This window comes from Oncorhynchus nerka, linkage group LG8 (genome assembly GCF_034236695.1).
Source record: "Oncorhynchus nerka isolate Pitt River linkage group LG8, Oner_Uvic_2.0, whole genome shotgun sequence".
Classification (NCBI taxonomy): Eukaryota; Metazoa; Chordata; class Actinopteri; order Salmoniformes; family Salmonidae; genus Oncorhynchus; species Oncorhynchus nerka.
This window is the reverse complement of record NC_088403.1, coordinates 59,817,523-59,836,274: the sequence shown is the minus strand read 5'-3', so window position 1 is coordinate 59,836,274 and position 18,752 is coordinate 59,817,523. Positions and strand designations below refer to the sequence as shown.

The 18,752-nt window shown below is 44.6% G+C and overlaps 1 protein-coding gene across 1 annotated transcript in view; it reads left to right on the top strand.

Moving 5' to 3' along the window:
• LOC115133658 (TBC1 domain family member 14) overlaps window positions 1-18,752 on the top strand; it is a 66,853-nt gene continuing 48,101 nt past the window's right edge. The window contains 2 exon segments of the mRNA XM_065021952.1: window positions 1-504; window positions 4,385-5,120. Of these exon segments, the coding sequence (XP_064878024.1) occupies window positions 231-504; window positions 4,385-5,120 (1,010 nt within the window). The 5' untranslated portion in view covers window positions 1-230.

Sequence of the window (18,752 nt, the reverse complement as noted above, 5' to 3'; positions counted from 1 at the left end):
TTACAAAGATTGGATAAACTTGCCTAGTGTATTTAATTTTTTTACTTATACAAATTGTGTAGTTCTTTAGTGCTCTGTTGTAACAATTGAGCAAAACTATCAACTGTTCCATTTTGCTTGAATATAGGAAAAGGGAAGCATATAAAACCGACGTATCAAAGACACTTTTGGCAAGTGCGCTAGCGAGTCGTTAGCCAAGTTGACATTTGTGACACTTTTAAGCCACAAAAATGCCACACTCGTACCGCTCGAATCTTGACCTGTTGCTGTCGAATGAGATGTTTTGTGTGTGTACCATTGAGTCCTCTAAAAGCGCACTTAACGGAGACCATTTCCTCTGTGAACGCCAAGCTACGCTGAGAGCGGAGGTGAGGGTGGGTTGCAGCAGCGCATCATGGACCACCCGAGGAGCCAACAGCAACCAGCCGCGTCGACAGCCCATCTGTAGCATCAACATGGCACATTCCACGGAGGGGACCAAAGACCGGAGAGGAAGCGAAAGTGGTACGTAGTCTGTTGGCATTTTATTTCGGCTAGAAGTGGAGCTTGAGCAACAGGTGGCTGATGTAGCGGGTTACGCAAATGAGTAGCATATTTAATAAATAGGCATTATTATTGCCTATGACACACAATTGCTGAACTAGGCAATGACAGTGCAGTTGCAAATGATCTGAAATTCATAATGATTGCCACTCCTTGACACTAGCGATGCATGCATTCAAATGAATACAAGGTGTTTGGACCAGCCTAATTTTGCATAGCCTGCTGCCTACAGTCACTGTGTTACTGAACAGGATTGTCTAGACTCTAGTCTCTACTCATTACATCTCCATTGATAATGAGGTGAAAGAACAATGCAATTTTGCACTAGGTGTGTTCAGGGTGTGTTGAGGATTCACACTTGTCAAAATGAACAGGCCTAGACTCATTCAGTTTCACTGAGATATGTTAGTCTTCAGATTGTCACCTTCAGTGCAGTCACACTGTCAGTGTTGTGTGTACCAGAGAGCCCCTTTTTCATGGGTATGTATTATAATTACAGTATTTTGTTCTCTAGTAGATTTGCATAATTTTGCATGGTGATGAGGAAGTGTAGCATCTAGTCTGTATTCTATCTCAAGCATTGTTATTTGTGTAGCCTGGTCATTGATAGTGTTCACATATATGCCATTTAGCAGAAGCTTTTAAAAAAATCTAAAGTGACTTAGTCATGCGTGCATCCATTTTACGTATGGGTGGTCCCGGGAATCGAACCCACTACCCTGGCATTACAAGTGCCATGCTCTACCAACTGAGCGACAAAGGATTATCCTATTCATAAGCATGCAATGTCAATGTCTTACTGTGAAGCTATAACCAACACAGGAAACACACTCATACTGCTTTCAGGAACTGTCGTAATCATTCACATGCAGGCCACCAGTAGTAGAAATGACCGAAGACATCTTTTATTTTTTGTTACTTTTACCCCATTTTCTCCCCAATTTCGTGGTATCCAGTTGGTAGTTACAGTCTTGTCTCATTGCTGCAACTCCCGTACGGACTCGGGAGAGGCGACGGTCAAGAGCCATGCATCCCCCGAAACAACCCAAGCAAGCCGCACTGCTTCTTGACACAATGCCCACTTAACCTTGAAGCCAGCCGTACCAGTGTGTTGGAGGAAACACCGTACACCTGACTACCATGTCAGCGTGCACTGCGCCCGGCCCGCCACAGGAGTCGCTAGTGCGCGATGGGACGAGGACGTTCTGGCTGGCCAAACCCTCCCCTAACCCGGACGCTGGGCCAAATGTGCGCCGCCCCATGGGTCTCTGTCGGTTGCGACAAAGCCTGGACTTGAACCAAGAATCTCTAGTGGCCCAGCCTTAGACCACTGCGCCACTCTGGAGGCCTCACCAAACACATCTTTAAAAAAATATATAAAAATAATACTACCGTGATGAAATGAGAAAGAAGTGCAATGTCATTTCAGTTTCTTACCAGAGAATAAGGATGATGGTGTAATTTTCATACATATGAAAATGAATTACCGCTCGGTGAACCGTCCGGCTGGCTAAACAAACCATTATCGGGAATAATGAGGATCAATGTTGTCATGGCAACGGATGTTGATTTTATCTATTTAAAAAATATATATAATATTTCTTTTTTTCCAGTGGCTGAGAGGTTTAGATATTAAAATAAGCACATGCTTCAGTAGTGATTCGCATGACAACCTCTTGATCAGGTTACAGCTGCACCGGGACTGTTACTGGGGATTTAGGTGGGTTTAGTCTGTGGGAAATCACTGTTAAATTGGGTTTTATACATTTACTGAACTAAAATAAACGCATGCAATAATTTCTACAATTTTACTGAGTTACAGTTCATATAAGGAAATCAGTCAATTAAAATAATTTCATTATTTCCTAATCTATGGATTTCACATGACTGGGAAAACGGATATGCATTTGTTGGTCACAAATACCTTAAGAAAAGTAGGGAGTGGATCAGAAAACCAGTCAGTATCTGGTGTGACCACCATTTGCCTCAAGCAGTGCGACAGATCTCCTTCACATTGAGTTGATCAGGCTGTTGATTGTGGCCTGTGGAATGTTGTCCCACTCCTCTTCAATGGCTGTACGAAGTTACTGGATATTGGCGGGAACTGGAACATGCTGTCGTACACGCTGATTCAGAGCATCCCAAACATGAGTGACATGTCTGGTGAGTATGCAGGCAATGGAAGAACTGGGACAGTTTCAGCTTCCAGGAATTGTGTACAGATCATTGCGACAATTCTCTGGCACCAACCCTGGTGGACATTCCTGCAGTCAGCATGCCAATTTCATGCTCCCTCAAAACTTGAGACATCTGTGGCATTGTGTTGTGTGAGAAAACTGCACATTTTAGAGTGTCTTTTTATTGTCCCCAGCACAAGGTGCACCTGTGTAATGATCATGTGGTTTAATCAGCTTCTTGATATTATACACTAGGTGTATAATCCGGTGGATGGATATTCTTGGCAAAGGAGAAATGCTCACTAACAGGGATGTAAACAGGTGTGTTCAAAATTTGAGAGAAATAAGCTTTTTGTGCGTATGGAACATTCCTGGGATCTTTTACTTCAGCTCATGATTCATGGGACCAACACTTTACATGTTGAATATTTTTTTCCCAGTATTCTCCCATGTTTTTCCTCTTCTCTGGTAGCACTTGGTGACTATTGCTTTGTGCCAGAGGCAGTGTATCTATCTACACATGCTCTCTCCACACACACACAGCAGCATAGTATCTCTTCCAGTTCTTCCCAGAGACCTTGAGCTCTCCTCTGAACTGACAGTTTCCATCAGGTCCGTCTCCAAGCAGCATGTGGTGCAGCCGGTCGGGAAGCTCCACACACTGACTCGGCAGCACGGGAACTTTGCATGTCTCTTTCAAATCAAATCATTTTATTTGTCACATGCGCCAAATACAACCGGTGTAGACCTTAGAGTGAAATGCTTACTTACATGCCCTTTCCAATGTAATTGTAGTTTGACTGACTGTGGTCAGTCAAAGGGTTTCTAGAAGCGTGTGTCAATGCAATACAAGCAAAGCACTGTCAGAACAAATTCACTCACTTTTTTGGGGCAAATGCAATTTTTGATTATTTCTAAGACTCCCATTAAATGTGATGATGCAATGGTTTTCTGACAGTCTCCCTCCCCAGGGGTCTTCATTTCACCCTTTTATTTCCCTCTCCTGGACCTCAACAGTAAGGTCCCTTAGACCGTTGACTCCCATACGGCCTTAGCCTAATTGCAGGGACCCAGGCAGGCACACGGTACAGGAGGCTCGTTCACATTTTAGGCCACGTTTGTGGATCCAGTTTCAGCCTGGTTACTGGCCGGATCCTCTCCCTGTGTGTTTCTGCTCCATTGTTCCTGTTATCTGATGTCCTGATGAGGTGGTGAGGAAGGAGGGGCATGGGAGGTGTCTTTCATGGGTAATAAACTGTTCTGGGTCAGTGATTGGTCTGTGGAGAACCTAATCCCTGTCTTAGACTTGCGCTTGACTTTTTAGCTCTACTGACCTGTCAAACCAAAGCTAGTTCCACTGCATTTTATTTAATCGTTCCCCTCTAATCAGGGACTGATTTAGACCTGGGGCACCAGGTGTGTGCAATTAATTATCATGTAGAACAGAGAACCAGCATGCTCTGGACTTCGTAGAGTAAGAGTTGACTATCCATGGCAAATGTTATTCGACAATGTTGTACTGAAAGAGAATATGTGAATATTAATGGTATTTTTGAAATGTAAAAAGATTTATTACAGGCCGTCAACTATCACTGTACCATATCACATAATATTATTATCACTACTAGTAGTGACTCTTGTCTATAATTCCTTGTTGGTTTCAGGTGCGGCTGGAGGTACCTTAATGGAGAACGGCACGGTCAGCTCCGACAACCATAACCACCACCATGAACACAGCAAGCCCCCCCTCATCCAGCACTCCCTGCACTATGGCAACCCCCAGCAGGGATCCGATGAGCAGGACCTGGACCAAGACAGCCTAGCCTCCCAGGACTCTGGCATCCCTACCCTGGAGATCAACCACCCCGAGCACATCCACTCCCAACCAGGAGACTGTGGCCTTACCCTGGGTTCCAACCACAACGACCAGGGCCCTGCTACCCTCTCTCTAGACCAGTCTGGAGACAGCGCTGGTCTCCGCAAGTCCTCCACCTTCCCCCGCAGTGGCTACGACTCGGTGCGCCTCTTCAGCCCCGCCCCAAGGTCCGGAGCTGGCGGCGTGGGAGTTGTCACCACGGGGATGGGCGGCATAGGAGGGGGAAACCTTAACCGCAGTGACGACATTTCGGTGTGCAGCGTGTCGAGCTTGAGCACGGAGCTCTCGGCCACACTGTCGGCGTCCAACGAGGACATCCCGGACTTCATGGTCACCTCCGACTCCAGCGCCATCGTCACCCTGGAGACGGACGAGGGCGACGCCGCCCAATTCTCGGACGTCACTCTGTCGTCGTCGCCGGGCGGTGACATCGGAGGGGATCTGTGGAGCCCACGACGGAGACCGCTGGGGTCAGAGGAGGGCAGGCCCAAGAGGCTGGGGCCACTGGCTAGCTTCTTCAACAGGTACGATGGAAGTTATCACTCTGTGTGATCTTTGACAGTCTATTTAGGTCTGTGTCCATAACTCAATTTTAAGCTCAGGTCTCCCATTGACATAAGGCTCGATTTAGGAGAGATTTTAGTTGCAAGTGTACATAGGATTCAGTGCACACTACACCACACTATACCACACTATACTACACCACACTATACCACACTATACTACACCACACTACACCACACTATACCACACTATACCACACTATACCACACTATACTACACCACACTATACCACACTATACCACACTATACTATACCACACCACACTATACCACACTATACTATACCACACTACACCACACCACACTACACCACACTATACCACACTATACCACACTGTGACAAAAGAAGACATTGCTCAAGATTACTGTGAAAAACTCACAAAACGTGTACACACCTCTCCACACTCCGAGTCCAGTACAGTCAACTTGTCCTGACCTATGACCTATGTAACATTTGCTGATTGAATGCATTCAGGCTTGAAGCCTCCAACGTGAACTGAGCTGGTTCAGCTTTACTATGAATAACCTATTCTCCCCGTACGCCCCGTGAAATTGTGCTTGACAGGTGATGGCATTGGAGTCATGGGGAACCTGTTTACCTACACCTAAACACACCCCGTAATTGTTCAGTCACGTTTTAAAAATAAATTATCGTAGCTAGGCACTCTAAGCATAGAAGCGAACACACACACACCCAATATCTACATAGTCCTCTGTTGATGTTTGAAGGACCTTTGGTTTATCTGTACAAACCGTTCATTGTACCAGGTGTGTTGGTAGGGTTGGATTAAAAGCCTGCACACTGTGATGAACCTTGTCACTATGGTTACCAGTAAACTACCTGTAAGTCGCTCTGGATAAGAGCTTCTGATCAAATGTTTCTTGAAAGTTACCAAAATGTACATTTTTACATTTTTAGTCATTTAGCAGAAGACATCTAGTGGCCTTTTGGGGTACTTCAGATTATCACAGGTGTTCTAATTAACTCTGTTCCTCTGTGTGGCCATATCGCATGTCAAATTAATAAAACAAATTAAATACGTTTTAAAAAAATAAATAAATAGATTGGCAAAGCTGTAAAACATTATCCTAAATTATAAACGTCAATGTAGTGAATATCATTGGCGTTTCATGAGAGTTTCAGCATGAAATAATATCCTTTATACACTTAGTAAAATATAATAAATCAATATGTCTTTGGCAATGTTTTGGGGTCAGACTGGTGGCAGTTGTGAAAAAAAAGTCCATAGCTGGATGAGTTGCAGATGTCATTGAAAAATAATGTCATTGTTGATTAGATGCTTTTATTTTCATTCATTTCATTATTTTCTCATGAACCATATGTTCTATCTACTACAAACTCATGGACAATATGAACACAGATATAAAAAAAAGAATTTTATATATATCAACCAAGAATAAATTACCAAAGCTACCATGGATTGCCATAGATTACTGAAGATTTCAGTAAATTTGGTAAATAACCGGTAGCTTTGCAAACCTACTTGTTACAGTGTGGGAATTTCTCCGAGAAATAAAATACTCATTTTAGATCACACAGTAGGATTTGATGAATCAATCCGGTTAAACTAAACAGGTCCCACATTTAGCTCCCGCCGCTAGACCCCAGTCACCGCACTGCTTCCTTTCCACATCGCAGTCAAGACCATGGTGCTTGCCTACGGAGCTGTGAGGGGAACGGCACCTCAGTACCTCCAGGCTCTGATCAGGCCCTACACCCAAACAAGGGCACTGCGTTCATCCACCTCTGGCCTGCTCGCCTCCCTACCACTGAGGAAGTACAGTTCCCGCTCAGCCCAGTCAAAACTGTTCGCTGCTCTGGCCCCCCAATGGTGGAACAAACTCCCTCACGACGCCAGGACAGCGGAGTCAATCACCACCTTCCGGAGACACCTGAAACCCCACCTCTTTAAGGAATACCTAGGATAGGATAAAGTAATCCCTCTCACCCCCCCTCCCCCTGAAAAGATTTAGATGCACTACTGTTCCACTGGAGGTCATAAGGTGAATGCACCAATTTGTAAGTCGCTCTGGATAAGAGCGTCTGCTAAATGACTTAAATGTAAATGCAGTCATCAAACACTCAGCAGGTGCTTTAGGCTCAGATGAACCAAGTGTGTGGGTTTTTGGCTTCATCTATTTCTGGAGCTCAGAGGGGAAAAGGTAGTTTCCTCTACTCACTCTCTCCCATTCATCACATCTCACACTTCATCCTGTGATTCTCTCAATAGAAGGTGTGTGAGAGAGAGAGAAATACACTATGGAAACATAAGGAACAGCATGTCAGAAATCGGCTCAATGTAAAATGAAGAATCCGTATAATCAACCGACTCTGGGTAAATTGGAGAACTCTAAACAAACAGAGTTATCTATCCAAAATGTAGATGGATAAACCACTTCTCCAATCTTTTTGGCTCTATAACAAACAGCAAAAATATATACAGGGTCAAAAACTAATCTTAGAATCAACTATTAAAGACTACCAGAACTCACTGGATCCTCCAAATTGGGTCTGCATGCATAATTCTGCAAAAAATATCCTTCATGTAGAACACCAAATAATGCATACAGAACAGAATTAGGCCGACACCCGCTAATTATGAAAATCCAGAAAAGAGACTTTAAATTCTACCACCTAAAAGGAAGCGATTCCCAAACCTTCCATAAAGCAATCACCTACAGAGAGATGAACCTGGAGAAGAGTCCCCTAAGCAAGCTGGACCTAGGGCTCTGTTCACTAGCAGACCCCACAGAGCCCCAGGACAGCAACACAATTAGACCCAACCAAATCATGAGAAAACAAAAAGATAATTACTTGACACATTGGAAAGAATCAACAAAAAAACAGAGCAAACTAGAATGCTATTTGGCCCTAAACAGAGACTACACAGTGGCAGAATACCTGCCCACTGTGACTGACTGAAAATTAAGGAAAGCTTTGACTATTTATTGAGAGAGGCCGCCGTAGGCAGACCTGGCTCTCGAGAAGACAGGCTGAACACACTGCCCCCAAAATGAGGTGGAAACTGAGCTGCACTTCCTAACCTCCTGGGAAATGTATGACCATATTAGAGACTCATATTTCCCTCAGATTACACACAGACAACAAATCCAATTTTGATCAACTCGTATCTATTGGGTGAAATACCATTGTGTGCCATCACAGCAGCAAGATGTATAACCTAGTGAAGAACAAACACCATTGTAAATATGAAATACAATTTTATTTGGCACGTGCCAACAATGCAGTTTTAAGAAAAATAAGTGTTATGTAAAAAATAAATAAGTAATAAAAATAACAAATAATTAAAGAACAGCAGTAAAATAACAGTTGCAAGGCTATATACAGGGGGTACCGGTACAGAGTTAATGTGCGGGGACACCGGTTTGTCGAGGTAATATGTAGGTAGATTTAAAGTGACTATGCGTAGATGGTAACAAAGAGAGTAGCAGCAGTGTAAAAGAGGGCGGGAGAATGCAAGTAATCTGGGTTGCCATTTGAATAGCTGTTCAGGAGTCTTATAGCTTGGGGGGATAGAAGCTGTTAAGCCTTTTGGACCTAGACTATATTATTTTATTTTCCCTTTTTTTACTTAAACTATTTGCACGTCATTACAACACTGTGTATATAGCCATAATTCCTTAAACTTTTGAGTAATTTTTATTATCTACTTCACTTGCTTTGGCAATGTAAACACATGTTTCCCCAGCCAATTGAGAGACACACACACACACACACACACACAGCTGTATCCCAGCCTATCCCATTCTAATCCATTCAGCAAATTTAAATGAGATCTCCCCATGTGCCAACAATTCACTGCCTGCCAAGTGTGAACAGATGAATTTACATTCAGTTTGTTTTGTATGCCTCCCTCTGTAGTGTAATGATGGGTTTTTAGACTTAGTTAAAATGACTCTGTGTATGGTCCTACGGCCATTGATTGCATTATCATAAAAACCTAGTCTGAAGTGTATTACAATGTTTAAGTGGTTAAACGGCTGGTTTCACACTCCTCTCGATCACAACAGGTCTGTTTAGTGCAGTCAGTTTGTTATTTTCACTTCCTCTCACTCTGTTGCTGGTTCCCCTTCTCTCCACAGACTTGTTTTCCTCAGCTCTCTGAGTAGCCCTCTTCTCTACTGGGGAGATTTCCTTTGCTCTGCCGCTCCCTCAGATCATTTACTCCTCTCTCTCTCTCTCTCTCTTGCTCGCTCTCTCTCGCGCGCTCTCTCGCTCTCTCTCTCAATTCAAAGGGCTTTGTTGGCATGGGAAACATATGTTCACATTGCCAAAACAAGTGAAATAAATAATAAACTCTCTGTTTAGGCTGGCACATTCTTTCTTATCCCTCCCCTTTGCTCAGGCAAACTCCTTTACTCTGAAGGCAGCGTGGTGGCAGAGTGGGCTGTGGTTAAGCATCTCTGACACGGAACACTCTCAACACGGGTTACGTCTCAGATGTGGCTGTCTCTATCCCGCTGTCTCTTTATTCTGCTGGATACGACTATGAACGTCAAGCTTGACTGAATGAGAGGAACTGCTCCATATCAAAGAGTTCTCTTTCTCTCTGGGTTTGTGAAAGAGAACTGTCCTGCCCTTACTGGGGATCTGAACAGCTTCTCACTGGACAGTGGACAGGTTGTTCTGCTTTGGCATTGAGGATTGTGTTTGTTGTGGATGAACTCACGGACAGGATGGCTTCCCCTTCACTGCTTCTTTTCATTGACAGGTCTGTATGTATGAGAGGGTTTTTCTGACCTTCCCTGCTTGTTTATAGTGTATACATATTGGCTTTAAAGTGGTCTATCCTAGACTTCTGTTTTCTACACATTTGTTTGCCACTCGATTTGGAAAGAACACTTAACCAGGGGTTTAGTTGAGGCAAAGTGTGATTCTGTGTACCTGGTGTCATTGTTGAACATGGCCCGCAGAGAAAGTCCTGAATATTCTCTTACTACTCTGTGATATGTTATTGACTGTCATCTGTTTGGTTGTTTAGTGCAGTTACGAGAGAGCCATATTAAAAACTAGTTTTGATCAGTGATGTTGTAAGTGCTGTTGTTGGCTCACCATTGAAAGACGATTGTGGCCAAGCTATAGGAGGAGAAATACTGAAGTTTTGGCGCAGGCACAGCCGACTATCACTAGCTAACGTTAACTACCTAGCAAAAATAACTTTTTTTTGAGAATCGATACTTTGAGTCATAGAATCGATATAATGTCAGAAGTAATATTCTGATACTCTAGTACAAGGGTAGGCAACCTTGGTCCTGGAGGTGCAGGAAACCTTGGTCCTGGAGGTGCAGGAAACCTTGGTCCTGGAGGTGCAGGAAACCTTGGTCCCGGAGGTGCAGGCAACCTTGGTCCCGGAGGTGCAGGCAACCTTGGCCCCGGAGGTGCAGGCAACCTTGGCCCCGGAGGTGCAGGCAACCTTGGCCCCGGAGGTGCAGGCAACCTTGGCCCCGGAGGGGCAGGCAACCTTGGTCCCGGAAGGGCAGGCAACCTTGGCCCCGGAGGTGCAGGCAACCTTGGTCCCGGAAGGGCAGGCAACCTTGGTCCCGGAAGGGCAGGCAACCTTGGTCCTGGAGGGCCACAGCCACGTCATGTTTTGGATTGAACCGACCACGAGGGTTGAATTTAGGAAATTAGCCCAGTTGGTCAGGTGTGGTGCCTGCAGGACCTGCGAGGCACTCCATGAACATGTTGCCTCTCCCTGCTCTACAGAATCGCCCCCATTGGGGCGGCAGGGTGGCCTGGTGGTTAGAGCATTGGACTAGTAACCGCAAGGTTGCAAGTTCAAATCCCCGAGCTGACAAGGCACAAATCTGTCGTTCTGCCCCTGAACAGGCAGTTAACCCACTGTTCCTAGGCCGTCATTGAAAATAAGAATTTGTTCTTAACTCACTCGCCTAGTTAAATAAAGGTAAAAAAAAAAAAAATCCCTAATAGAACAGTGTCAAGGTTGCTCTGTGAAGATGTTTCTGTCAGCACCCAGCTCTGCACTCCAGCCTCTCAAGCTCTTTCATCACAGCAGTAGTATGATGGGGTTACTGCAGTAGTATGATGGGGTTACTGCAGTAGTATGATGGGGTTACTGCAGTAGTATGATGGGGTTACTGCAGTAGTATGATGGGGTTACTGCAGTTCAAGACTTGGTGTAGTGCTTAGCTCCCTTCTTTACTAATTGATTTATTTTCCCTTCAGGAAGGTAGGCAGGTGATTGAGAACAAATTATATTTAAAATATAATATATATTTTTTAATTTAACCTTTTATTTAACTAGGCAAGTCAATTAAGAACAAATTATTATTTACAATGACGGCCTACCCCGGCCAAACCCGGACGACGCTGGGCCAGTTGTGCGCTGCCCTATGGGACTCCCAATCACGGCCGGATGTGTTGCAGACTGGATTCTAATCTAATCTAGCCTTAGATGCAGCATGCCGGGGCAATGTTTATTTTTTAATTTCTTTAGTCAAATGATTGTGTGTGTGTGTGCCGGTCGCAGTGTTTGGGTTGATTTTTGAGAGAGTTCCTGCATCACGTTGCCATACGGGTTCCCTAACAGCTGAGGAAATGGGTGTCTAGAGCTATACTCATCTAAAATGAGTGACAGAGCAAAAAATGTTTTACATTTTTGCTAAAAAACAAAACAAAAAAACTGATATTACATTTACATAAGTATTCAGACCCTTTACTCAGTACTTTGTTGAAGAACCTTTGGCAGCGATTACAGCCTCGATTCTTCTCGGGTACGACGCTACAAGCTTGGCACACCTGTATTTAGGGAGTTTCTCCCATTCTTCTCTGCTCAGGTCTCTCCAGAGATGTTCAAGTCCAGGCTCTGGCTGGGCCATTCAAGGACATTCCGAGACTTGTCCAGAAGACACTCCTGCGTTGTCTTGGCTGTGTGCATAGGGTTGTTGTCCTGTTGGAAGGTGAACCTTCGCCCCCAGTCAGAGGTCCTGTGCTCTCTGATGCAGGTTTTCATCAAGGATCTTTCTGTACTTTGCTCAGTTCATCTTTGCCTCAATACTAACTAGATTCCCAGTCCCTGCTGCTGAAAAACATCCCCACAGCATGATGCTGCCACCGCCATGCTTCACCATCAGGATGGTGCCACGTTTCCTCCAGACGTGATGCTTGGCATTCAGGCCAAATAGTTCAATCTTGGTCTCATCAGACCAGAGAATCTTGTTCCTCATGGCCTGAGAGTCTTTGGGGGCCTTTTGGCAAACTCCAAGCAGGCTGTCATGTGGCTTCCTCCCGTCTGGCCACTTGACATTAAAGGTCTGATTGTTGGAGTGCTGCAGAGATGGTTGTCCTTCTGGAAGGTTCTCCCATCTCCACAGAGGAACTCTGTAGCTCTGTCAGAGTGACCATTGGGTTCTTGGTTACATCCCTGATCAATGCCCTTCTCCCGCGATTGCTCAGTTTGGCCGGGTGGTTCCATTTTTAAGAATGATGGAGGCCACTGTGTTCTTGGGGACCTTCAATGCTGCAGACATTTTTTGCTACCCTTAGCCAGATCTATGCCTTGACCCAATCCTGTTCCCGAGCTCTACAGACAATTCCTTTGACCTCATGGTTTGGTTGTTGCTCTGACATGCACGGTCACACTGTGTGCACGTTCCTGTTCTGTCCACACGGCCCCTAGTGCACGTTCCTGTTCTGTCCACACGGCCCCTAGTGCACGTTCCTGTTCTGTCCACATGGCCCCTAGTGCACGTTCCTGTTCTGTCCATACGGCCCCTAGTGCACGTTCCTGTTCTGTCCACACGGCCCCTAGTGCACGTTGCTGTTCGGCAACACCTCTTTCTGACATTTAACCAAGGATGAGGTCCAGCAAGGAAAAGAAGAGGGTTGTGTAATGATATTCCTCAAGATGAGAAACGAAAAGAAAAGTTAGACAGATCCAATATACACATCCATTAGGCTTTCTTGATTCTTGTGATTTATTATTTTTAATTTTAAATGTAAAAATGTTTTTATGGACACATTTTGTCATCACATCGACCGCCTTGTCAAATTTCTTCTATTGCTTGCTTGCATTGCTTCAGTTGCTGTCACTGAGGCAGAATGGGAAAACATGTTTGAAGTATTTGGCATGAAGGTGACACGTGCCCTCATGGTGAAGGTGCGTTCGTGCGTCACAAAACATGTTTCTTGATAAGGCATGATCAGTTTGAAGGAACATTTTGTGCATACTGGCGACACATAGGCACCTCACCTGTCTTTTATCTACACTGGAAAAATATTTACACAATATCTAAGGTGTTGGTTTCATGACCTGAAATGTAAGATAACCAGAAAGTTTCCAAAAAGCATATTTCTCTCAAATATTTGGCACATTTTGTTTACATCCCTGTTAGTGAGCATTTCTCCTTTGCCAAGATAATCCATCCATCTGAACGGTGTGGCATATCAAGAAGCTGATTAAATTTCAACTGCATGATCATTACACAGGTGCACCTTGTGCTGGGGGACAATAAAAGTTCACTCTAAAATGTGCAATTTTGTCGCACAATACCACAGATGTCTCAAGTTTTGAGGGAGCGTGCAATTGGCATGCTGACTTTGAATGTCCATCAGAGCTGTTGCCAGAGAGTTTTATCTTAATTTCTCTACCATAAATCACCTCCAACGTCATTTTAGAGATTTTGGCATTACATCCAACCGGCCTCACAACCGTAGACCATGCCAGCCCAGGACCTTCACATCCGTTTTGTGGGGAACTTTAAAAAAATATTGTGCACTGCGCCCGTCCCGACGCTAGGCCAATTGTGCGTCGCCCCACGGACCTCCCGGTCGCGAACCCAGAGTCTCTGGTGGCACAGCTAGCACTGCGATGCAGTGCCCTAGACCACTGCGCCACCCGGAGGCCCTGGGAACAACTCATTCTGATTAGCTGGTGGGTTGGCCTATGCCCTCCTAGGCCCACCCACGGCTCCTGTCCAGTCATGTGAAGTCCATAGATTAGGGCCTAATTCATTTCTATTGACTGATTTCCTTATATGAACTTTAACTCTTTGAAATTGTTGCATGTTTGTTGCAATTTGATTGGATGTTGCTCCCTGGGCGCAGAATAATCGACAGGTCAGGCAGATCACCGATAATGGTCATGAACCTTTACTTGGGCAACTGGAGTTACCTATTTCACAAAGGTGCAGAATGCTCAGGTTCAAACCATGCCTGGCAGCAGGAAGTCTTGGGGTTAAGGGCGTTGGCCAGTAACCAAAAGGTTGCTGGTTCGAATCCCCAACCTGGAAAGGTGATAAACATATGCCGTTCTGCCCCTGAGCAAGGCAGTTAACCCCCTGAGCGCCGACGACATGGAGGCAGCCCTCCCCACCTCCCTGATTCAGAGAGGTTTCTTTCCATTTTTCTTTCCTATATAACCTGGTTAACTAACCAGACTGAGAAGTCAAAACAATGGTGACCACTGGTAGGTCTAGTTAAGCTAACCAAGCTAGCTTTTAGAGACCGTTTCACATATAGACTACAGTTTTGAGTTAGTTGTGAAAGCCAGAATGGCCTGTGCCAATGATAATCCACGTCTTTGCCTCTCATCCACTTCATTGCTTTTTCTCTCCTGCCTTTTTCAGAAGCAGCAGGTCCCTCTTCTTTTATGTAACGCTGAAGGACATCTGAATGTAATTGTAGGTTACTTTAAACTGGCTATAAGTTCTGTTTGTCTAGTGCAGTTATTTTTTTTACCTGTGTGCTTTGAAGTAGACTGAGATTGTTTGAAGCAAGACCAACTACTCATTGGCTAGTTCCTGGCCGCGGTCTTGTTGATCTTGGCAACCATTAGGCAGGTTGAAGGGTACACATCTAGACACTTCGATAGGTTGGAAAACTAGGGAGACATTTCACAACGGGAAGAAGCAAGCCCCTGTCCTGAATCTCTACGTTTCGAAGCCATTTGAGACTGGTTCCATTAGGGTGGGTCAGGGGTCAAACCGGTCATATCAAACAGACGTCATTCTCTCACCGGTATCCTTGGGGGGGGGGGTCAGGGGTCAAACCGGTCATATCAAACAGACGTCATTCTCTCACCGGTATCCTTCGGGGGGTCAGGGTCAAACCGGTCATATCAAACGGACGTCATTCTCTCACCGGTATCCTCCAGAGTCTCTCGGTTGATAAACTGATCAACGGGTTAAGGTGTAACTCACTCTGCGGTTTTGATTCAATCATCGACACAGTTTGCCAGCTGTCTGTGTTTCTCTCTCTGTGTGAGTGTCAGGGAGCAGGTATTGATGTTTGGATATGTGATCAATGACGTGCCACAAAGTAATATGCTTTGTTACAGTGAATTTGAGTGTGGCCTAACGTTCCCTTTCCAGAGTTAAGGTGCTGTATGGGAAGTGGATTCAGGGTAGGGTAGCCTAGTGGTTCGAGCATTGGACTGGTAACCGATAGGTTGCAAGTTCAAATCCCCGAGCTGACAAGGTACAAATCTGTCGTTCTGCCCCTGAACAAGGCAGTTAACCCACTGTTCCTAGGCCGTCATTGAAAATAAGAATTTGTTCTTAACTGACTTGCTTAACTTGCCTAGTTTTTTAAAAATGATTCATTAAACATTTTATTTAACTAGGCAAGTCATTTAAGAACAAATTCTTATTTACAATGACTGCCTAGGAACAGTGGGTTAACTGCCTTGTTCATGAACAGAACGACATATTTTTACCTTGTCAGCTCAGGGATTTGATTTAGCAACCTTTCGGTTACTGGCCCAACGATCTAACCACTAGGCTACCTGCTGCCCTAATATTCCTTATTCATAGTATACTTTCTGGGTTGGTAATTTGTGCTCCTAGTAACTTAGGCATCCATTTCACTTAAAAGGACTTGTGTCACCAACTTAACAAATTACTTATTTTTTTATCCAGTGTTTTATCCGGAATTGCTTTTCACTCTGATTAGAGGTTCTGCTTTCTAACCATTGGTAGTAACCTTACCGGTCTGATAGCACGTTGGCTAGCGGAAAAGAGAAGCTCACTCCACCGGAAAACAGGAAATGAACTGGATGGCATCATGCCATTTTATAGGCTGTTATCTAACCTCTATTAACGACAAGGAAATTGGCTCTTTTCACTCTCAGTTCCACTTTTTATTTTATTTTTATTGAAGCCAGCCATGGTCTCTTTGTGTATCCTGAAGCGCTATGTTGATGGTGACATGAAAAAGCTAAAAAGCTATTGTAAAAGGATATATGAAGACCACTTGAAAGTGAAGCGTTATTATAGAGATTTGCGTTTTGGTTCTAAACGTCATCTAGCCCAGCTAAACCTACTGTTCTGACTGTCCTTCTCTTAGACTATTAGAAGGTCTTATCCAGTACTTGGTACAAACTGTTTTATCCAATGGGACACGTGAGAACATTTCCTTTTATTGAATAAGACCTTAACCGTGCTTCTACACCTGCATTGCTTGCTGTTTGGGGTTTTAGGCTGGGTTTCTGTACAGCACTTTGAGATATCAGCTGATGTACGAAGGGCTATATAAATAAATTTGATTTGATTTTGATTTGAATTGCCAGACTTAATTTCTAGTAAATGATTAGCCAGACTTATAAATGAATGATATGTACCCATTGATTCTTGAAGATTATACCTTTTTCATCTTAGATCAACAAATTAAATTTATTTGTCACATACACATGGTTAGCAGATGTTAATGTGAGTGTAGCGAAATGCTTGTGCTTCTAGTTCTGACAATGCAGTAATAACCAACTAGTAATCTAACTAACAATTCCAAAACTACTACCTTATACACACACGTGTAAAGGGATAAAGAATATGTACATAAAGATATATGAATGAGTGATGGTACAGAACGGCATAGGCAAGATGCAGTAGATGGTATCGAGTACAGTATATACATATGAGATGAGTAATGTAGGGTATGTAAACATAAAAGTGGCATTGTTTAAAGTGGCTAGTGATACATGTATTACATAAAGATGGCAAGATGCAGTAGATTATAATTTACCTTTTTATTTAACTAGGCAAGTCAGTTAAGAACAAATTCTTATTTTCAGTGACTGCCTAGGAACAGTGGGTTAACTGCCTGTTCAGGGGCAGAACGACATATTGTCAGCTCTGGGATTTGAACTTGCAATCTTTCGGTTACTAGTCCAACACCACTAGGCTACCCTACCTCCCCTAAATAGTACAGTATATACATATGAGATGAGTAATGTAGGGTATGTAAACATTATATTAAGTGGCATTGTTTAAAGTGGCTAGTGATTCAATTTCTATTATTAAAGTGGCTGGATTTGAGTCAGTATGTTGGCAGCAGCCACTCAATGTTAGTGGTGGCTGTTTAACAGTCTGATGGCCTTGAGATAGGAGCTGTTTTTCAGTCTCTCGGTCCCAGCTTTGATGCACCTGTACTGACCTCGCCTTCTGGATGATAGCGGGGTGAACAGGCAGTGGCTCGTGTGGTTGTTGTCCTTGATGATCTTTATGGCCTTCCTGTGACATCGGATGGTGTAGGTGTCATGGAGGGCAGGTAATTTGCCCCCGGTGATGCGTTGTGCAGACCTCACTACCCTCTGGAGAGCCTTACGGTTGTGGGCGGAGCAGTTGCCGTACCAGGCGGTGATACAGCCCGACAGGATGCTCTCGATCGTGTATCTGTAGAAGTTTGAGTATTTTGGTGACAAGCCGAATTTCTTCAGCCTCCTGAGGCTGCTGCGCTTTCTTCACCATGCTGTCTGTATGGGTGGACCAATTCAGTTTGTCCGTGATGTGTACGCCGAGGAACTTAACTTTACTACCCTCTCCACTACTGTCCCGGCGATGTGGATAGGGGGGTGCTCAGTTGTACCCCTTCAGAACCCAAAATAGAATCTTGTTTTACTACATTGTAGAAGCCTCAACATGGTTAATACGATAATGTTGATATCATGGATAGTAGTCATAGCATCTAAAGCCCTGTCTAAGAATTTGAGTAGTTACATTTCTCCAGCCCTATCCCTCAGCTTTTTACCAAAACACTGGGAGGATGCCTACTTTATTATTTCAACTGTGGATTGTCTCTTTAATGCCAACCCCACAGATTATTATCTTCCTTACGCTGTGCTCTAGCTCTACCTACTTTAAGTCAAGACAGTATTTTAAATGGAGGTGTAGCCTAGTGCTCTGTCGCTGACCCTGTCCTGTCGTGCTCTGTCGCTGACCCTGTCCTGTCGTGCTCTGTCGCTGACCCTGTCCTGTCGTGGTCTGTCGCTGACCCTGTCCTGTCGTGCTCTGTCGCTGACCCTGTCCTGTCGTGCTCTGTCGCTGACCCTGTCCTGTCGTGCTCTGTCGCTGACCCTGTCCTGTCGTGCTCTGTCGCTGACACTGTCCTGTCGTGCTCTGTCGCTGACACTGTCCTGTCGTGCTCTGTCGCTGACCCTGTCCTGTCGTGCTCTGTCGCTGACCCTGTCCTGTCGTGGTCTGTCGCTGACCCTGTCGTGGTCTGCCGCTGACCCTGTCCTGTCGTGATCTGTCGCTGACCCTGTCCTGTCGTGATCTGCCGCTGACCCTGTCCTGTCGTGATCTGCCGCTGACCCT